The sequence below is a fragment of the Schistocerca serialis genome, chromosome 1, assembly GCF_023864345.2.
Source record: "Schistocerca serialis cubense isolate TAMUIC-IGC-003099 chromosome 1, iqSchSeri2.2, whole genome shotgun sequence".
Taxonomy (NCBI): domain Eukaryota; kingdom Metazoa; phylum Arthropoda; class Insecta; order Orthoptera; family Acrididae; genus Schistocerca; species Schistocerca serialis.
In genome coordinates, this window is record NC_064638.1 from 190,117,777 (window position 1) to 190,140,201 (window position 22,425).

At 42.8% G+C, this 22,425-nt stretch overlaps 1 protein-coding gene across 1 annotated transcript in view; it reads right to left on the reverse strand.

The window, feature by feature from the left end:
* The window catches only part of LOC126457186 (irregular chiasm C-roughest protein-like), a 479,812-nt gene that overhangs the window by 208,391 nt on the left and 248,996 nt on the right, over positions 1–22,425 (reverse strand). Inside the window, exon 3 of the mRNA XM_050093278.1 lies at positions 13,979–14,199. Within this exon, the coding sequence (XP_049949235.1) occupies positions 13,979–14,199 (221 nt within the window). The remainder of the gene's footprint in view (positions 1–13,978; positions 14,200–22,425) is intronic.

A 22,425-nucleotide genomic window follows, 5' to 3' on the forward strand; every position in this document is an offset into this window, starting at 1 on the left:
TGCGTTGCTGATGGGATGAGACGAAATGATCAGCGCTGAAGTGTTTTTTTCAGGGGGACAAGCGATACGGCAATGATTCAACTTCGTACCTCAGAAGAATGACTCAAGAAAGCAAACCTATGTTTATAACATATATAGCTTTGGAAAAGCTTTTGATATTATGGGCTGGATTGTATATTTTCGAATTCTAGCAGAGTAAAAATGGTTCAAATGGCTGTGAGCACTATGAGACTTAACATCTGAGGTCATCAGTCCCCTAGAACTTAGAAATGCTTCAAACTAACTAACCTAAGGACATCACACTCACCCATGCCCGAGGCAGGATTCGAACCTGCGACCGCAGCAGTCACGCGGTTCCTGACTGAAGCGCTTAGAAACACTCGGCCACAGAGGCCGGCAGGGGTAAAATATTTGGAGCGTAAGGTTATCTAAATTTGGTAAAGAAATCAGACTGAAACTGAGGCATGGTTTGGCACTGAGTGAGACGGAGCTGTAGCCTGATCAGTTGAACGAAATTGATAGTACTGTATGTCAAAACGATTTTATACAGTGGTCATCCATGAAAGTGAACCAAGGTAAACGATATCCGTATAATTAATTCAGGTAATGCAGAGGGGACTATACTGGGAAACGGGACACTGAAAGTAGTCAATGAATTTTGTTCTTCCGTTAGCCAAATAATTAACGCTAGCCGAAGTAGAGGGCATAGAAAATGCAGATTCGGAACAGTAAGAAAGGAGTTTAGTACTAGAAAAATTTGATGACGTCAAATATAAATTTGAATATTACGGAGAGTTTCGTGAAACTATTTTGATTTTAGGCTTCTACGCAGGTGAGACGTTGGCGAGATAAGCAATTCAGACAAGAAGAGAATGAAAGCTTTCCAAATACGGTAATAATTTTGAGTATAGCTTTGTGCAGATGTGGAACACGGACGATACACAGTTCAGACAAGAAGACGATAAATGATTTTGAAATATGGAGGGAAAAGAATGCTGAAAATTAGGTGTATCGATCGAACAACTAATGAATCTAATTAGAATGTTTATGGCAAACTGAAAGAAAGGTTTATTTCTTAGAACGAATTCTCGAGGCATCACAGAATCTGTAATTTGGTAATGGTAGCGACAATCAGGGTTCGAAACTTGCAGAGGGTGACCAAGGCACGAATGTAGTATGCAGATGCAAAATGGATATAGGTCACAGTAATCATTCACAGATGAAGATGCTTGCACAGAATATGCTACCAAAGAGCGCTACAGCAGATCAGTCCTCGAACTGAAGACCACAACAACAGCAACAGGATTGTCTTACGGAGTGCGACAAAACGTAAGTTTTTCTAATTTATTTGACTTCAGGACAATAGTCAAGCCATAGTCGCAGTAAATTACAGAATCTGCATAATAAAATTTAAAAAAGGTGACTGATTGCTTCAATCTATAATTTACAAGTCAATATAACAGTCGCTGAGTGCGATCGCTTTCCGAATGGAAGGTAAGCTGATGAACTCACAGGAAGTTTACATGACTGGTTTCGGTGAAGCTCAGTTACCATTATCAAATGTAACAAGTATGAAATGTGTTATTAATTATGAGAACCTGAAATATAAGTAACATATAATTACAACAGCTTTGTCATACGCCACAATACCGTGTTTCATTTAACATGATAGAGTCACAATATTAGTTCCAACAACAAATGATTTGTGGTTGGACATTACTTATATTTGAGGTTCTCGTAATTAAAAGCAGACTTATTTCATACATGTTACATTTGATAACGGTGGCTGAGCTTCAACGGAACTAGTCCTGTACACTGTTTGAATGTACTGCGACTATGGCTTGAGTACTGTGCCAAAGTCAAATAAATCTGAAAAAAAACATTATTTTCCAGCCACTTACACTTAAAGAGGGAGACATCTGACTCAATATGGCCTCCTCATGCAAGTCACATATGTGGAGGATTTGCACTATAGCGTTTAATTTTGCGAATGACACATTTTTTATAACATAGTGCAATTAACTTCCTGGGGCTTCCTAGAAGTACCATTGATCCATGTATCAGGAAATATTACACCTGAAATTTAGAAGTATAATGGGCGAACATATTGATCCTGCGATATTCCGAAATTTCTCGAACAAAGCTGTAGTATTACCATTTTTCGCATTTAAGATATCAACAGCAGGACCCAACCTAAGTAAACACAAAGCAGCCATCTGACCCCTGGCCCTACAAAAAGTGTTGAGAGATAAAGTAACACACACCTAAAGACAATTTCCTAGTTGCAAGAGACTACCAAGATACTTAAATGTTTTTGTGCTGTTTCCACCTGGATTATATGGCCTTTAAAAGATCCTATTGTAAGTCACATTGGTGCTCTGACACAACATGTATCAAAACACTTTGTTACTGTGTTGAGACCATTAGTAGGTTGGTATGCGCGTTACGGTAATAAATCGGCGGATTTCTTAAGTCTTTCAGAGGGACTGCGTTTTAAAGACTGTGGTTTTTCAGTAAGCTTTGATGTGGTTTGTCTCTTCCTCATGTTCCTACTTCTGATTAGTTATGGTTATTTGCGGTTAGATTTGGTGTTGAGTTAACAAACTTATTTAAACATGTTCTAGCATACATTTACTTTTTATTCAATGATCAGTAGTATGAACAGAGATATGGAGTTGCAACTGAGAACCTGTGGTCAGCTATGGAAGGTGGTTTGTTCATGAAAACTTTTGAGGAGTGTACCCTGTACAAGGCGCCACGGAAGCGTGCATGATTTCTTAGATATATAGACAATCCTTTTGTAGTTTGATCTCATGGAAATGAAATTTTAAACGGCTTCTTAGAACATTTGAATTCAGTCGACCCGAACATACGTTTCACGTTGGGCGTGGTAAAAACGATTTTCCTTCTCTTCCGGTGTTGGTAAGGAGGAAAGTTGATGTTACGTTGGGGCATGTCATTTCTGAGGAAGGAAACTCACGCTCAGTCGTTTCTGCGGGCTGGTAGCTGCAGACATCCTGCTCAGTGTAAAGGAGTACAATGTACCTTGGTGAACAGATCCAACGTCATCCCAGACTCTGAAAGTCTGTGAGCTGATTTATCCCATTCCTAGGTGAAATGTAGTCAGAATACTACATTGAGACACAAAATGCTTCTGAGCACTATGGGACTTAATATCTCAGGTCATCAGTCCCCTAGAACTTAGAACTACTTAAACATAACTAACCTAAGGACACCACACACATCCGTGCCCGAGGCAGGATTCGAACCTGCGACCCTAGCGTTCGCGCGGTTCCAGACTGAAGCGCTTAGAACCGCTCGGCCACCAACGGCCGGCTATTGAGAGACAGATTGCGCTATCGAGCAAAAGTAAGTCACGTGAGTGATAAAAAGAACGAGGAGGCACCTGAATCTACGCCCGTTTCGACTTAATCGAAAGAGGAGTGGTTGCATTCTACATAAATACGATGTCAAAATTGTTTTCAGACCACCACCTAAGATTAGGATCCTTTTAGGATCTGTAAAGGATGATCTGGGGTTGCGTAATGCGGGTGTGTATTATATTCCTTGTAGTGTGCCATGTCGTAGAGTGGTCATACCATCACGACCAGTGTACTGAGCATAAGCATCACAAATGCTTTCAACATCTGAGCAACTCCGTTATTGCAGAATATTGACTTGGTACCGGTCAATCTAAGGAATGTAATAACAAGGAGATTCTGGCATGTACTTCCAGCTATTAAGCTAGTGTTATTAAGGAAGTAGTTGAGATTAAGTGGTCTTGTAAATAGGGATGGAAGTTTTTTCTCAAGTTCTGCATGGAATGTTTTTCTCCTCCTGGTCTAACAAGACAGAGTAACGGTTTCTCGTTCATGATAATTAATATTCATTATCAGCAACTTCTGCTGTTTGTTATCTTTGGTTGTATGGTGGCGGCAGTGTTTACAATGTGTGTGTGCGTGCGTGTGTGTGTGTGTGTCGTATCTACATATGCTCTACGTACTGAGGTTTTAAAATCATTGTACAGCGTTTTCTCGTTGCATTTATGCCCTGAAAGTTACAGGATGTTCACCTGCCGTGATATCGTCTGTTGTCGACGACCTCAGTAGTTGAGATTAAGTGGTCTTGTAAATAGGGATGGAAGTTTTTTCTCAAGTTCTGCATGGAATGTTTTTCTCCTCCTGGTCTAACAAGACAGAGTAACGGTTTCTCGTTCATGATAATTAATATTCATTATCAGCAACTTCTGCTGTTTGTTATCTTTGGTTGTATGGTGGCGGCAGTGTTTACAATGTGTGTGTGCGTGCGTGTGTGTGTGTGTGTCGTATCTACATATGCTCTACGTACTGAGGTTTTAAAATCATTGTACAGCGTTTTCTCGTTGCATTTATGCCCTGAAAGTTACAGGATGTTCACCTGCCGTGATATCGTCTGTTGTCGACGACCTCAGCTTTCTGCGTTTCCATAAGTTATCTGAGCATTTCATACGCTGTGGGAAACTTAAGCTTCACATGTATATCTTTGTTTGTCACCGTCCTATCTATAACACTTCATTCTTAAAGACGTTGCGGTTTGGATTGTGACACTGTTTTATGTATGCGCGTTCCTAGTACCGAAACAGGAAGATTTCCTTGTTTGTGAATACAGTGTAGAGTAACACGATTTCCAGTATACAATCCAACCAGAATAGACCTAAGGCAGTTTATTGCTATGAAAGTAATAAGCTGCCGCAGAACGCGTAGTAGAATACAAGAAAGAACGAAACAAGGCTACATTGCATATTCAGGAATTGCAAGCAGATCTTCATTAGTTTCATCACTTGACCTATATTTAAGCTTTCGGCATTTGCAACGGAACTTTGCAGTGTAACAAATACACCCTAGAATCTCCGTTTAATCACACAGGGAACACCTGTGACAGACCACTTTCAGCCCATCAGTTAATGCAGTTACGTATCCAACGCCACAAACGAATGTTGTTCCGCCGCCTCAAAATCTAAAAGCTTTTACTTGGAAACGACATGTCATTTTGTCTGATGGCGCGACACCTGTGAACACCGAATGTGCCCTAAATGGCTTGCGTTACGCTTGCATTGTGTAATGAACCGTTTCATTGGAGGATTACATAATGTATGCCACTTTGAGTGTTTCGTAATCAGTTCATGATTTGACGGACAATAGGGCAACGACGTGGACATTAGCAGTTTTATAAATTGTGCATCGACCACGGTTCCATTAGCGCCGTGTTACACCTGTGTCATTTTCGATGCCTGCAGCACTCGTGCGGAGTAAATTAAATTAGTCACCCGTTTCACTCGTTTCCTAACACACACACACACACACACACACACACACACACACACACACACACAGTTACTTTCAACAGCAATAGTCTTGGGAAAAGAGACAGTTAAACATTCACCACGGGAGCGATGGTTGTTACAGTGCGAAAGAGATAAAATGGAGGAGTAGCTTTCACACCAAGATCTAGAGCACTATTGTTGTCTTCTCATAGGCTGTATGGAGAACTATTGAAACTGAAGTATAGTTATAAGAAGACTACAAACATCGACGTTATATGAAAATATCCAGCCAGACCCTTTGTGTGACAACAAAATCGAAGTACGTCTCACCTTCAAAATCCAAGAAATATACATTTATTTCAATAGTAGACTGATGAGAAAATCCCCACAGCACTATTAAATTATTAACAACAATCACCACGCGATTCTAATATTAAGATTGCTCAGGAATATTAAATTCCTGTTTCGTCCTGGAATGGTGGTTTTATTAGTGTAATATTAAAGTTTTCTTGATATATTATGGTTCTTCTGAAGTGAATTTTTTTGGAAACTAAAATACTTTCTCCACAGTGAAACGGTTGCTGTAGACTTAAATTATTCATCCACAAACAGAAATAAAAAATAAATTAGCGCTTCGTTACATCGTACTCTGTAATGCTGTTCTGTGAGGTATGGTACACAGTCTCGCAGCAATTACGTTTTAATTGTGACGTCGTAGTATGAAAAGTGCTCTAAGAACCACATGTAGCCACTGTAGTTGCTGTTTATGGTTACCAATTAGGTTTAGGTTTTAAGTACTTTCATCACATTTATATGGGCCACACGTAAGTCTGTTACTAATCGGATTTCTTTTCTTGATCCTGTTTCAGATCTCGGTATTGTCTCTACACATGAACTCGCACTCTAGTGACCCCGTTAACTGGCAGCCGATTGCAATATGGCCTCAGCCAGCAGGGATCATCACAATTAGAGTGCCATACTACACTGAGGTTACTTGTGTATCCAGGGTGAGATTCGTGGTATATTTTCGTGTATTACGCCTACCGTCGTCTCCGTACGTTAACTTTGTTGGCTTCGGTGAACTGTATTTTGTAACACTGCTATAAATAGAGAATGAGATTTTCATTCTGCAGCGAAGTGTGCGGTGATAAGAAACTTCCTGGCACACTAAAACAGTATGCCGGACCGAGACTGAAACTCCGAACCTTTGCCATTGGCAGAAGAGCTTCCATGACGTTTGGAAGGTAGGAGACGAGGTGCTGGTAGAACTGAAGCTGTGAGGATGGGTCGTGGGTCATGCTTGGGTAGCTCAGTAGGAAGAGCATTTGCCCGCGAAAGGCAAAGGTCCTAGTTCGAGTCTCGGTCCGGCACATAGTTTTAGTCCGCCAGGAAATTTCACTGCTATAATTATTAGCCGATTCGTGTGTAGGATGACTGCCTTGCATGTAACCACGTACAACGATGCACTTTCGCAAGTGTCCAATCCACTAAGCGAACAAATACCACTGGCACATTATGAAGAATGGCTAATTACATATAACAGAGAGACTATTGGCCGTAATCGCAACACATAATGTAAACTTGCAAGTAAATGAAATATATATAAATGAAACTTTGGTCTTCTTCGCTCTTTGTACACTGTGATGAGGTGACAAAAGTCATGAGATACTTCCTAACAACCTGTCGGGCCTTCTTTCCCCCGGGGTAGTGCTGCAACTCGACGTGGCGTCGAGTCAACAAGTCTCTGTCTCTGCAGAAATACTGACCCATGCCACCTTTTTAGTCGTGCACAGTTATGAAAGCGTTCACAGTGCACGATTTTGTGCAGGAACTGACCTCTCGATTATGTCCCATTCGATTTAAATCGGCCGATCTGGGTGGTCAAATCATTCGCCCAAAATGTCCAGAATGTTCTTGATATCAATCACGAACACTTGCGGCCTGGTGAGATGAGGATGACCCAGGTTCAGTTCCTGGTACCGTCAGGGTAAGTAGCACCGAAAGTACTTATTTGATGAGTCAACACACATGTCGTCATCCTGTCGCTTCTTATTGTCAACTATTTTCCACCTTTTCAGCTTTTCGTCGATTTTTCAGACAACCTCCGCATTTCTTATCTTCTCATTCGACCTAACTTTCAACTTCGTTGTGTAGTGCCTCATTTTGTGCACGAAACTGATCTATTGATTATGAGAGCGACGGAGAACTTTTTAATTTATTTATGGGGGACTGAGTAATAAAAGAGAGTTCACTTAGCCTCTGTTATATCACGTAACAAGCTACCTTGTGTGAAAAGACGGAAAACTGATAACTAGAGGGAAAGCGTACTGAGGCGATTCCTCTCCAATTCTTTTCGTGCCATCGGTCTTGCGAGTGGTTTGAGGCCGCTCGGCACGACCTCTTTTGCTTTGCCAACCTCTTCATCTCAGGGTAGCACTGACATCCGAAATCTTCAGTTGTTTGTTACGTACAACACAATATCTGTCCTACAGTATTCATCTCTGTACAACTCACTCAGATAGCACGGAAAGTACTTCTGTGATGGCTCGCATCCCATCATCCTGCCTCTTCTTCTTGTCAAATACTTTTCGACGATTTTTTGGGAAACCTCCTCATTTCTTATCTTCTCATTGGACCTAATTTCCAACTGTGTTGGTGTAGCACCCCATTTCGAATTCCTCTGTTGTCTTTTTCTCCAACTTGTTGAACTGGAAAGCTGTCATTGCGGTAGGATGACATGGCGGTCCGTCGGTTCCGAATCGCCTCTCAGGGCCAGTACGCAGAGCTAGTCTAATTACATTATCCGGACGACTATTAGTGGAAATAAATGTGGGGTATGTATATCCTTCGCCTTCGTGACAACTTCAGCTCTGCTGGGGACACTTTCAGTAAAGTGTCTGCTGAATGTCTGTGGAGGAATGGTAGCAGAAACCACGGAAGGTAAAGAATCTGCCCGCTTGGGTCTGGAGCGAAGCCGCCTTTCGATGTCATCCCAAAGATGGAGATCCATTGTCATGGTGATGCAAAAATTCATAGTCGCCGAACTGTTCCCATTGTGCACGCAGCAGGCAATGTTGTAAAATACACTACCTGATAACTGCAAACAAACAACTGATATTTGCTAAGGAACAACTGCTAGATGCTACCAAGCAACCAAAAATCGTTGTGGAAAACCCAACCAATGGTAGCAAAAGGAAATGAATGTGGTGGGACGTGTTAGCTGCAGAGAAGCCTGTGTGCGAAAAGTATGTATGCATTCGACAGTTCATGCAGTACAGCTTTTAATTAAGTTTGTTCTGGAATTGATAAGTGCGACATTATGTGTGGTACGGAAACATGTCTGCAAGTCATCATTTGACGCCTTATACCGTGGACGAGCAGTTATACGACTCCAAGTACGTCAAAGTGTCACTATTGTAGCCGTAGTAATGAGTGTGTCGAAAAGTGTCATCTCGCGATTAAAAGAAGCCACTGTAAGTAGAGACTCTAGGCGAAAACATGCTGGTACTTAGACGGACCTCTATACCACAAGAGAATCGGTACATACCGCTAGTGGCGAAAAGGAACAGACATTTCACTCCTAGGCAGAGCGCTGCAGGTCTTTCAACCTCCACCTTTATGCTTGTCTCTCTCGCATCCATTTCGCAGCGATTAAATGAGGTTTGTTAGTATGTTTGGAAGCCTTTTAACCGCAGCCCACGTCGAATTCCCAATCTTCGAGAGAGATTTAGTTAGTGTAGGGAGCATACTGCTTGGGGTCAGCAACAGTGGTCCAGGTTGGTGTTCTCATAGTGACAAGTGATTTTGCCAACAGTTGGTGCGGGGAGAGATAGGGGAACACGTTACGTAACACAGAATGTTCATGAAGGTAGTTGGTATATGGCCTAGGCGTTACGATGTTGGCACGTATTATGCACAATCGTCGAACAACGCTGCATAAATGTGAGCAAAGATACCACTACAGCACAGCGGTATTGCAGGGAGGTTGTTCTGGATCATGTCTCTCTGTTTATGGGTACGGTGGATCCCGACTATTTTGTTAATGTTCGTCGGTTACCTTACACAACGGCCACTGAGTTGTTGCACACTCTGGAAAGTGAAGATATCGAACATATGAAACGGCCTGCTTACTCACTGGGCCCAAATCCTATAGAGCATGTCTTTCGGCAGACTGTCTCTTAACTCCCCGAACGTGGAACAACTGGAAACCGACTTGAGAGGGCAATGGGACAATCCCGCAATGACCTCAACATTTCAGTAACGGCGTGAATAACAGGTACAAAATGTGCATTAGTGTTGGGGCGAGCACATTCCCTACTGGGACATTTGAATCGATCTTTATGTTGGCAATCTGGCCCGTGGCAAACACGAAAGGCATTTATACCCGTTATCATGCTGTCCCACGTGGGGCCGGCCGGAGTGGCGAGCGGTTCTAGGCGCTTCAGTCTGGAATCGCGCGATCGCTACGGTCGCAGGTTCGAATCTTGCCTCGGGCATGGATGTGTGTGATGTCCTTAGGTTAGTTAGGCTTAAGTAGTTCTAAGTTCTGTGGGACTGATGACCTCCGCTGTTAAGTCCCATAGTACTCGGAGCCATTTCAATTTTGTCCCACGTGGTGAAATGTGTACCACTTTTTGTTATAAATATTCCACCCTACCTCTACTATTTTGTTTCACGTCGTCCATCATTGCCTATTATTATTCCTGTCCAATGATGTCTCAGTTCCTTAGAAACTGTCAAGAGGTGTAAGTTCATTTGCTGTCAAATTAGCGTTTTCATTAGCGCAGTGAGGGGCTACACATCCTAATCACGGAAACCACCCCGATACCTTAATACCAACCCCTCTATACTTCAATGTTGCCACTAAACCTGATGCGAGGTAACGTTCTCCAGGTATTCGGCAAATCCCAAACTTACCATGGTATTGCCACAAGGTACAGCGCAGGTAATCAGTGGAAATCACTCGTTTCAAGTCAATCACTGTCTTGTGGCGTTGCTCTTTATAGCTCCACAACAATCGCTTAACACTGACTGCAGGTATGTATGGCCCGACCATTTACCTGATCAGAATGAAAAATGCTCCTATCGTAGCACAAAAAGGCAAATATATCTTGAGCAGAGCTATGGATGTAAAAGAAGACCTAGTGTCGCTTTTCGACTTATCTGGCAGATTAAAAGACATTTAAATAAAAGCATCATCATATATTCGCTTTTTTTTATTTATTAGTACACTTGTCGTATGATACTATGCATTCAGCCCAGAAGCTTTTTCCCTAAGAAATTTGTTTACCTATGAGCTATACGACATTACACATTGTTCACTATGCGTAGCGAATCCTGTGGATTTTGGGCAGAGGATCAAGAACTTTAGCCGATAAACTGCAAGAAGGAGGTGTGCCAACACTTTGCAGCTAAGAGCTCAATGCGAGGCGAAATGGGGTTAATTCGTAAAACAGCGCGAATATGTCAAGATATTTTGATTTAAATGTTTTAGAGCTGCCAATAGCTATTTCCCTCGTTTTACATCCCTAACGTTGCCCAGGATATACAGTTGACTCGGGCGTAGAATGATCCTGTAGAGGTATTTTTTATTACCTGCTGAGAAGACCATAAATGACATCTATTTGTCTACCTTCTTATAAAATTTGAACCGATTCACACAAGTCTGAAAATTTCGCTTGTAAACAAATCACAAATAAGGTGGTTTTTTGTACGTAAAATCCAAAGGAACATAGATTTTTGAAAGCGAGTTATTAGTTTCATCGTAAGAATGCATTTTTTATGTATCTGATTCACTTCAAACCGTTTCGGCCCATAGAATACAAGTAAGAACGAATGTTACGTGCTACATTTGGCTTTAATATAAACCATCGTATCTCGAAAACGGATGAAGATTATCGAATAAAAAAAAATTGGTTTTGGCTTTATCCATTTATCTAATTTCGTGCAAAGTTCGAACCGATTTGAACAACTTTGGAATAGAGAAGTTGAACGCCTTAGAAGCCTCCCAAAGGAACATGACATTTTTGCTAGTAAAATCCAAAGGAATCAAAATCTTTCCAAACGCCTTACATTTATCTTAGACCAAGGCCTGATACACAGATTGACCAAATGAGAACCATCAGTCACGCTCCAGTCCGGAGTTAATTAAGGGTGACTGTTTTTATACGTAAGATCAGAACGAGGTTGACTTTTTTTGCACTTGATACCGGACTGGTGCACATGCAAATGATGCTATTAGATGAGCATTAATTTCAGGCCAATTAAAATATTTTACGAAATGAATTCATCGGTTTGCACAATTTTCCAGGACGCCAGCTGCAGTTTGTCTTTCAAACCCCGCGTAATACTTTGTAAAATAGCTATAGTAGGACAGATGTCCGAATGGTTGTACAAATGGGCGCTTAACCGGGATAAATCTAAAATGTTTCACCCTGTGTTCCTAATTCAAACAGGAACCGAGTGCCAAGACCTGGTCAGATTCTATGCCCGGCTTCCGCGTTGCAACGATCCTTTTAACAGCCTACGCGCAGCCACTGCGCTAGACGGAGTGCTGACAGTACTTTGGAAGTCCTACCGCTGACACAGTGCGATTCCTTACACGAGCCTCCTCTACGCTCGACGATGCCTGTCCGTCGGTACATGAGGTATGCCGAGTGATGGTTAAACTGAGGTTGTTCATTCGCGTTTACACTTCACAGTCAAATGACAAACAGTCGAACTGTGCAGTTTTAGAAGGGTTGAAATGATCCCAATGCATGTGTTGCTCGGGCGAAATCCAGTAACTGTTCCACGTTCGAAGTCACTGAGCTCTCTTGACCATCCCAGTCTGCCGTTACTTCTTCTCAACTGTCAGCAAAATACTTACCACCTCATTTCATACTGGCGGGGCCGCCTCTAGTGATATGTAGTGGTCAGTTCCACACCACACACAATCTTGTCAAAAAGTAAAACATTAAATTCCTATTTTCCTGTGTCTAATTCACGAAATAATTATACAAACCGTCAGCAAGTGTCGTTACGATCGTGTGCTACACGGAAGATGGCAGTCCGATAAAGGGACAATGACGCCATCAGTGGCGTCAGGGCACCATTCAAGATGGGTGGTGTCTGCACGGTAGTTCCACATCTACATTCGCTTTGTGCGCAAACGCAGAAAGTGCAGTATGGCTCAGAGAAGGCTAATAGAGACTCGCTGCTGTAGATGGTCATAGGAAGAATGGAAACAGGAGAGTCGCAAACTAATGTAGCCCGATGGCTTTTGTTATGTTGTTTCTCTGGTAAGATGACAGTTTATAGGGACAAACCCCGTATCCTGGAGACCAGGACAGGGCCGACCACGTGTGACATCAGGAAGAGTGGACCGCTCGTTATTTGGCTCGAAGGACACGGCGGTACCGCCTTACTACTGCACTGCAACTGGCAACTTACCTCGCAGCGTCGGTGTACAGAAGGCTTCACCAGAGTGGCCTTTATTGTTGGAGGCCTACTGTCTGTTTACCTCTGGCGTGTCTTCACAGAAGGGAACATCCGTAGTGAATCCGTCAACATGTCACCAGGAAGATCGAGCGGTTTGCCAATGTTCTTTCCACAGGTGAGTCCCCATTTGGTCAGGACAGTGATTCAAGACGGATTCGTTTCTGAAGTGCACTTCGAACGCGATTTCGGGACCCAAAGATTGCGGAAAGAGACCGATATCTTGGAGGATCCCTAAGGGTATGGTCAGGGATTACGTTGACCACTACACCTCTTCATGAAATTGTAAATGTTCTGTAAGGTGCCGTGCGGAGATCCTGGGATCTCACGCGCGGTTGTTGCGAGGTGCTGTGGGCCCAGACTTCGTATTGGTGGACGATTGTGCTTGACCCCATACAGCACGGGTAATTTTTTTTTTAAACGGAAGATATTGCACGCATGGCGTGGCCTGCTCTCTCTCCCGATTTGAATCCCATAGAGCTTGTCTGGGGTACACTAGTGAAAGATGATTGCATCACGTCAGCATCCATCAACCACTCTCCAAGACTTGTAAGCCACTATGCAAGAATAATGGGCGTTTTGCCTCAACATGAGATTGATGACCCGTCGTTGACAGGACTGTATTGGTGCCAGAGTGGTCACGCCCCATTCTGTGCACATTAACAAGATGTCAGAATGTGTGTGCTAATCTGTTAAGTTGGAGAAAAACGAAGAACATTTTTGTCAACCGTTATGCATGTTGCAGTTGATTACGTTCTGTATTCATTACATTATTTCTACTTTGTTGTCGACTCCTTATACTCTTTTGTGGCAAAATAAACGCCACCTTTCAGAATTCTTGTTTTAATTTTGTACACCAGTGTAGGTCTGTTCGGATGCTTTTGACGTTTTAGTGTATTTGTTTAACTGATTAGGTACAAATATTTCCAGTCTTGGTGGGCACTGACATTCCCTCGCACCGTGCCGTAGCTTGCTGCTAGATGCGTCAAAACAAAATCGCGTGGGCCATTGATAAAGAGAGAACACACGTAATACTTAACCGATGATTATGAAATTTCGCTGACCACGTTTCGTTATGATTAGATAGTCGGGCCATCGACGCCAACGTGAATCCTTAGCGCGTGGACCTTTGCCGTACGCTACTAACAAGTCCACCTTGCGTAGCAGCGGCTGGGTGTGGCGACGCTCTACTGTACTTACGGTAAGGCCGGGACGCAAACCGCGGACTCTGCAGGGCAGGAAGACCTCGGCGCCGAGCTGTGCAGTGACGGCGGTGCAGTTGACGTCGGGCGGCTCGAAGAAGGGCGGCGGCGGCTCGCTGGGGGTCGAGCTCAGTGTCAGCAGGGACCCGTCGTCGTAGGACGGCTCCGTGGCGCCCGGGCCCGGCGACAGCTCGTGCCAGAAGCTCGCCGGCAGCGACACTGCAGCAAACGCAACACACACCACTCGCTGGCAAGTGCGTCGAGTTTTGAAACATCTGTTGACCCAGACCACTATCCAGTTCCAACAGCACAATCTCCCTTTAACCCGCCCATGCTTGCTTGTTAGCCAAGCAGGAAAGCTGCCGCACGTTAGCAACAGAATGGGCATGCTGCTCTCCTCACATACAACCCGAGGTACGCCCAAGCTAAAGCAATTTTGCTTGCCCGCTACGTAGCAGCTTCTTCTGTACGCTTTCCCTGTAGTGCTGTGAACATGTTCAGAAGTTGATGAAAAGTTTCAAAACAAAAACAGTTACGAAATTATTTTGTGTCAGTGACGCGTTTCATCCTTTTGGGGCACCATCAGATTGTGTAAAAATAGCTGGATACGAGACCCATCAGGCATAGAACCATATACAATGTAATATAGACACCAGGGCAACCGGGTACATTGTGCCGTCTGCGGCTCTTACCGCAGTTTTGTAAAGGTGGCCCTATGTTGTACTGCCAAGGCTGAGTCTGTCGGTGCTCTCAAGGTCAACTGCATGGTTTAGAAACTTCACGACGGATTAATTATATATCCTATCATCATTATTTCTGGCATATTTATTTATATCGATATCTATCGCGGCAATTTCACCCTATTTCAACTAGTTCTGCGGTGGCCGAGCTGTTCTAGGATCTTCAGTTTGGAACCGCACGACTGCTACGGTCGCAGGTTCGAATCCTACCTCGGGCATGGAATTATGTGATGTCATTAGGCTAGTTAGGCTTCAGTAGTTCTAAGTTGTAGGGCACTGATGACCTCAAATGTTAAGTCCCATAGTGCTCAGAGCCATTTGAACCATTTTTGAATAGTTCTGTCTAAACTCAGTTCGAAACACCATCTGGTCACCTCTAATGTGTTTTCTGCAGTAAGCAGAACCGTATCTGAAAGTCGAAGTCCTTTGTACCTAAGGACGCGAAGATTTGTGTTGTACTGAAACGGCAATTAAAGTAAAATTTTCGAAGTTAGTTTCTGTGACTTTAATGTGTTTCAGCCACATATGACCACAGTGACATCAATTTTAATTACTTTTTCAAGGATTTGTATTGTGGGTTTTTTGACTTCATTCTAAGTGGCCAAAATAGTTCTTTCTAGATTCCCTAAATGCATTTTAGCAAACTCGATGTTCGTTATTCATACTATGGTAGCCTATTAAATATATTTCTGAAACAAGATGCTTTTATTCCATACTAAACTTTCTCCGCTTTACGTTGCACACCACCAGAGTGTAGTTTTTAATATCCACTGCGTCATATTTTTTTTCCCTACTTCAGTCAATGTTAGCCCTACATTTAAAATGTCTGTATACCGCTAAATGGTCTCAAGACTTAGCACACAGTGTGTCAAATTTACAAACAAATCCTAACATATTCGAGGTCCTCGAATGAAGTTTTAATAACGTTTTACATAATTTGCATCGCGACACATGTACCGATTTATTTGACGCTGCCTCATAAATACACGAAAACCTTTTTCATGCCGGACTTGGACTCTGTTCTCTGACTGATATACATTCACCATTCTAATTTTGTCCTGTATGTTTAATTTGTCAATTTTGCTGCTCTCGCCATTATGATAAATGAGCTGCAGAGAAACTAACTTTTTTTTGAGTCATCAGTCTTCTGACTGGTTTGATGCGAACCGCCAGGAATTCTCTTCCAGTCCCAACCTCTTCACCTCAGAGGAGCACTTGGAATCAAAAGTCCTCAATTATTTGCTGGATGTATTCCAATCTCTGTCTTCCTCTACAGTTTCTACCTTCTACAGCTCCCTCTAGTACCATGGAAGTTATTCCCTCATGTCTTAACAGATGTCCTATCACCCTGTCCCTTTTCATTGTCAGTGCTTTCCAAATATTCCTTTCCTCTCCGGTACTGCGCAGAACCTCCTCATTCCTTAACTTATCAGTCCACTTAATTTTTAACAAGTATCTACGTAAACGTATAACCGACTAGTCACGTTGGATTGGTGGCGCAACCCATTGTCACGTGTAGCAACTTGAACGGGACCCTTGAAGCTTGCCAGGCTAGCGGAAAACCAAGCAGCCTTCTTAAACCACTGGGACCCAGTAGACGTGTAATACAGTGTCTCAGTTACTGCAGGGTGAGCTGCATTAACTGCAGCGTCAGAGATAGGGGCGGACCGGATGGAAGGAGTATTACTCACGTTTTCGACACGTCCATATGAGACATCTCATCATGTTTAACGTTACTGACGGTGTGAACAGAGAGGGAAGTGAGAGAAAGTGTGGAAGTAAAACCTAATACAGTGCGAGATACAACTGAAACTTAATGCCTCACTAGGAGAGACGAGTAACGATAATTTTGCCCTGAAATGTAACTCGGTTGAACTGCAAAAACACAAAGGAATTGATGAGATTAGCTGTCAGTGGACACTTGTTTAAATCTATGGGGAAAGCTGAAAATTTGTACTGTATCGGGTTGTAACTAGGTTCTCATGCTTACTGGGGTAATGCGCTGACTACTGCGGTATCCAGTCACTGTAGTAATAGCAACTGCACAAACAATCTTACCATGACTCCCGTCAGACCAAGATTCTTAATTTGTCCACATATTGCTAGTGTATATAGGCCGCGGAAAAAAGGTTATTAAGAGACGCGATACAATGGTCATGTATTGTAGGCTGACATCTGTTCTTTCTCGGCCTACCATGCCGTCGTGGACACACTAGTGGTTCGAACTGCACTGTGTGACAAAAAGCAGTGAAACGCCCAGAAGTCAGTGTTACTTTGTGCACGTACACTCTTTGACATAAAACTTGACCGGCGGCCGGCCGCTTCAGAGGCTAAGTCCGCGCCGATCGCGACATGGGACAAAAAAACTGGCCAACTCGCTAATTCTCTAAGTCCGGTTATCTGCACAATCTGGCAACACTGTAGACTGCGGCACTTCCTGGAGGAAAACTTGTCCCATCATAGAGAAACTCTAGGCTGATTACGCCTGTGGTCTAGCGGTAGCGTGCGTTGTTTCTGTTCATAATGTCAGTGGATCGAGAGCAGCTGGCATAAAATATTTTTATAGCCTCTTCTGTCTGAATGCTGAAGACGTGAATGTAATGGTAGCGCAGATTCAATCTATTTCGCTTTGTGACACACCGATATCAAAATTTTATCCAGTAACGATTTTGCGGCAGATTTCCTGCAGACTGTCCTCCTCTGGACGCCGTATGCGGCAAAGCTCCGGGATCCATTTGCTGGCTACTGGCAGCGGCCGTGGCGACAGCAGCGGCGCTGCACTCCCCCGTTCTTTATCGAAAGCGCCTGCTACCGCTCATCGCTTTTGATGATTTAAAACGCTTTATTATTAAATGTTGCTCCACAGAAAATTTCTACAATTTCCATTCACGCTCAAAAGCAACGGAGACAGACGCCCTGATTAGTAGGCGCGTATTATATTACGTTAATCGGCAAGAGCTGAGTATGGCCCGAAATTAATTTTATAGACTGGGACGAAATTAAACCACCTCACTACATTCGATGAATTTATAAATGCTTCATACCTCGTTTCTTTTCCTTTCAAACTCAATTATTTGTGCAACTTTTGGTCAATGTTTGGATGTTTTCGTCAAGCCAGAGTGAGCGTCTGTGGTGTAAAGTGTATTACAGTTCTTGTTTCATTCCTTATGGTAAGTCTATGCGATAAACTGTGTGAATACCTTGCAATGCATGCTCTGTAGCAGTGCAGGAACACTGCACATTTGGCCGTGCCCTTCCTAAGGAACCATCCCGGCATTTGCCTGAAGCGATTTAGGGAAATCATTGAAAACCTAAATCAGGATGGCCGGGCGCGGGATTGCACCGTCGTCCTCCCGAATGCACACACAAACAGGTGTTACTTATGTGAAGAACGCCATTCTTGGAGTCCAGAAATTAAATATACTTTCTAATTGTGTCATCTTGCAGTGGATTATATCGTACGAGTCTTCGATGTGGAAAACGAATGTCAAGTGAATTTAGCGAGGTAACGCCGACCTACACCCGGGAGTAAATGCACTATCAGAGTGTTGACAAATACTTGCTACGACGCTGCCATTTGTAGGCTCTCTGACGAGGCAGCTCTTCAGCGAAATGCTTGCCGTGATTCTCCGATAGGGTTCTTCAGAGTGGAGACGCGCGCGCATGTTTGGTTTTTATGCGGCGTTCTCCCCTGATGGTTTCTGACGTCGCCTTCTGGGCTATGTATACATATGAGACATTCAATTATCATTAATCCAGAATGATACAAGTTTCAGCTTCCGATGTGGAAGAAGGCTGTTGACGCCGACATTATATCATTTCAACGTAGGGAAAGCAAAACGGATCATTCAATGTTTCTCATTCAACATAAAGCATGTGAGATAATTTTCCGTAACGTTCATAATCATCTAAAAATACAAACGAAGTAAAAATACACCGGAAGCTTATTCGAATTGAATATAACGCTTTGCACCTCGATGTCGAATTTGTCCACTTGCAATCTTTTGCAGCATACACATAGAATGTCATGATTACCACGAGAATGAAGAAATATGTTGGTAAGGATGGAAGCAAGAAGAGACGCAGTCAACAAATATTCTATTCCTCATGGCATTCATTTCATTTGACACGTAAGAAGAGGTAAAGCGGGAATTTACTTTCGTTAACACGAAAGATATGCCGCACTTTTTGATAACGAGGAAGTCTGCGTCTTCATACGTTTCCTCCTTGAAATCTGTATGCTCTATTATATACTAAGTAGCCCGATCATTGTTTCAGTAATGTTACCCTCTTGTTTGACCCCGTAACGATGAACAGATTCCAAATGCATGTCTCCCTTCCTGGGTTGTTTTTTGTGTTTTATTGCTTGGAATTCCTGAAGCAGACCACTGTGCCTTCCCCCCTCGTGGGTTAGGTCTCAAAACTAAACCGCTTTGTATCCAATGGCATAATTTATTCAGACAGCATCAGCATAAGACTATCAAACAAAGCCTTCCATTTACTGTTGCAGCACTCTAACCAGCACTGACCAAAGTGTAATCCACGGTCATGGTCCTAAATTACCAGCTGTCTGCTACTGTGGCAAAGTCCGTACTACACTGTCGATTCCGCAGCACCATTTTATCTGGTAACACTGTGCAGTTGCACAGTTGTGCTACCAGGTCTGTCCTCGCACTGTCAACTTTATGTATCTCACTTCTCCTGTAGCGTAGATCACGAGGAGCCGAAGTAAATGAGTGTATTCTGCATGACGTAACATTCAGTATTCCCTTCTTTCATAGCCACTCTTCATGTGCATCGATACCAAATAGGAATGCGAAAACTCTTGCGAGTGAGAGAATGACAATAACAATCGTAACAAGAACAAGCAAATAATGAATGATGTTTATTCCAACGCAGAACGAGAATGGCTTTAAATATAAAAATCTGTATCTATATCTATATCCATATCTATTGATCTTTGAGTTGGCACAATGCAAATATATTCTTAGCATTTAGTTACTGAATTTAGTTCTGGATGTTTGCAGAGAAAAGGAAAAGTCGGTACTTCTCGCTAGTGTAATATAATGTGAACCAGCAACTACCCTTTCCTTAGAACACGACTCAAGCAGGTCCTCAAGTAGGTAGCAAGGCACTGCTGCATTCTGTTCCCTGACATTGCTCTGATGACGGTTAATGCAGATAGTTCCGATTATGAAATACAAAACGTATTGCAGGTTAGTTCCTAGGATAGTAACATTAAATTTGCGTTGTAGACGGCACATAAACGTGACGACTATCCATATTACTCATCAATATAAAAAGACAATATTTAGGGAATTTAGCAGGATTACTCAAAATGAATTCTGAAATTGGGTGACTGACTGCACAGGTGCTAAACGTCGTCAAGAGTATACGATGTCCTAATCGCATTAGGAATATGAAGATCGTCTTCGACAGCTCGCAACTTTCACATTCCTATCTCCACCCTACTCCAGACAGCCCTCGGTGGAGTTGCACGACGTTGCCGATGTTATGGAAGGCCTTCAAACGACAACAGACCACATATTGCAATATACAAGCGAATTCTCTTGCAGCGTAAGCTTATTGTAACTAATCTAAAAATTATTGGAGAGGAACATTGTCCTATTCAAAAAAAGTAAAATGTTACACACTGTTGACGTCAAACGGACATTATCTATGTCCTGTCTTGTGTCCTACTCATCTATAATATCAAGTGTACTATGAAAATGATTATATATAATGGATGATAGGGTAATGCATTGATACCAGATGGTGGGGGCCGGCCGGTGTGGCCGTGCGGTTCTAGGCGCTTCAGTCTGGAACCGCGTGACCGCTACGGTCGCAGGTTCGAATCCTGCCTCGGGTATGATGTGAGTGATGTCCTTAGGTTAGTTAGGTTTAAGTAGTTCTAAGTTCTAGGGGACTGATGACCTTAGAAGCTAAGTCCCATAGTGCTCAGAGCCATTTGAACGATTTGAACTATTTAACACAAAATGACATTAAAAATTAAAGTTATTCACGAGCAGCTAGTTCAGAATATGTATGAACATTAAATGACACGACGAACTGAAATAATATGACGAAGAGTTCAGCGCTCACTGGGAATAGAGCCCCACACATATCGTTGTTGACTACACACAAAGAGACGTCAGCTACCGAATTTTTCTCCACCAGCTGCTCAGAATAGCATCTTGAACTTACAGTCATCTCGCAAATAGTTCTGTGTCTCACTGGGAGTTAAAAACGCCAGATATCGTTAGTGTTGACAACGAATGAAAATACATTAAAAATCAAAATTATTATCCACCAGCAGATAGGTGTTCTCATGATAGAGCTTGATAATACATAATTAAATCTTTAGTGCCGGCCAGGATTCGATCCCATTCACACGTAATATGTGAAGGTGTTGAGGAATCTGCAGTTTTGAACAAACAACAAATTGTAGCCGAGCTGTATTGCCACGAAGGGATCAAATTCCGCGTTAAGGACGGTCTGAGTTACATTCCCAGTTTAGAACCAATTTTATCGACATACAGAAGCTCAAATAAAAGATGGAATAAGTGTCCTGTGACCATACATAGCGTTTGTGTCGTCACTTGAAATAAATAACTAGTATAAGAAAGGTTACTGGTGATAGAGTTTCTACATGTCGCCACTCCAGACTTTATTGTGGTTCAACCTACCGCCTACTTGGTAAAGAAGGAATATCATCTTTAATGTGAATTTTCAGACCACGCAGCCATTATATCTCCTCACTTGGTGTAGCCAGGAGAGAATGGAATCTGTCTCTCCCTATCTAAAATCATTGACGGAAGTGGGAATCGAACCCAGACCATAGGTATAACAACCTACCATCCGTCCAACAGACCACGAAATCCTCTTCTCTGCGAGTCATTTTTCTATCGTAACGCAGTTGCGCCACACTGGATGAGAATTCTGACACACAGGCTCCCTGTAGTAATTTGCAGCATGTTGAGTTAATTCATTTACTTGGTTCACCGAATCACCATGAACTAGCTGCCTCGGCTACCCAGTGCATACATTCGACTATTTTGTAATCACAGAAATAAAATCACATAACTGCCACCTACACACAACTGCCAACAGTGCAGGATGCAGAAGTTTAAATAGGAAGTGTTCCTTTCCACTTGAGCTATTCTATTGCGCTATTTGTTACTAGAAAACGTCGTTCAGTCCAAAAGAAAAGCTGTAACTGTTTGTCTCTCAGAAGTCAAGACCTGGCCATATGCATAATCTCACAGTGCTGTGGAATCCAAAAGTTCTGGAGGAATAGTTACCGAGCTCTGGAGCTGCTGTAGCTACGTGTCAGCTTGTAGCATAGATAAGATGTCGCGAGTTCGAATACATTCAGTGCTACATTGTAAGCATTGTAAGTTTTTCAACATTGCACTATGAGCTGAAAGCATTTTCTTGCGATTTCCTTATTGATGTTTGATCTGACTGCTTGTAGCTCTTTCACAGAAGGGATAAAAACGTTACAGTCAGTGAGACTGGAACTGCGAACCGTAACAGACGCTTTTTCACAGCTCAGCACGTTACCACAGAGCTGGCGAGGAGGTATGGGTCCTAGTTTCCTATTACGAGGTCAACAGTAACTAGAACTCGTAAACCACTATTTGAATGTCGAGATTAGTTGCGGTTTCCACCTGCAACGACTTTCCTGGGCTGGAAACCGTAAATT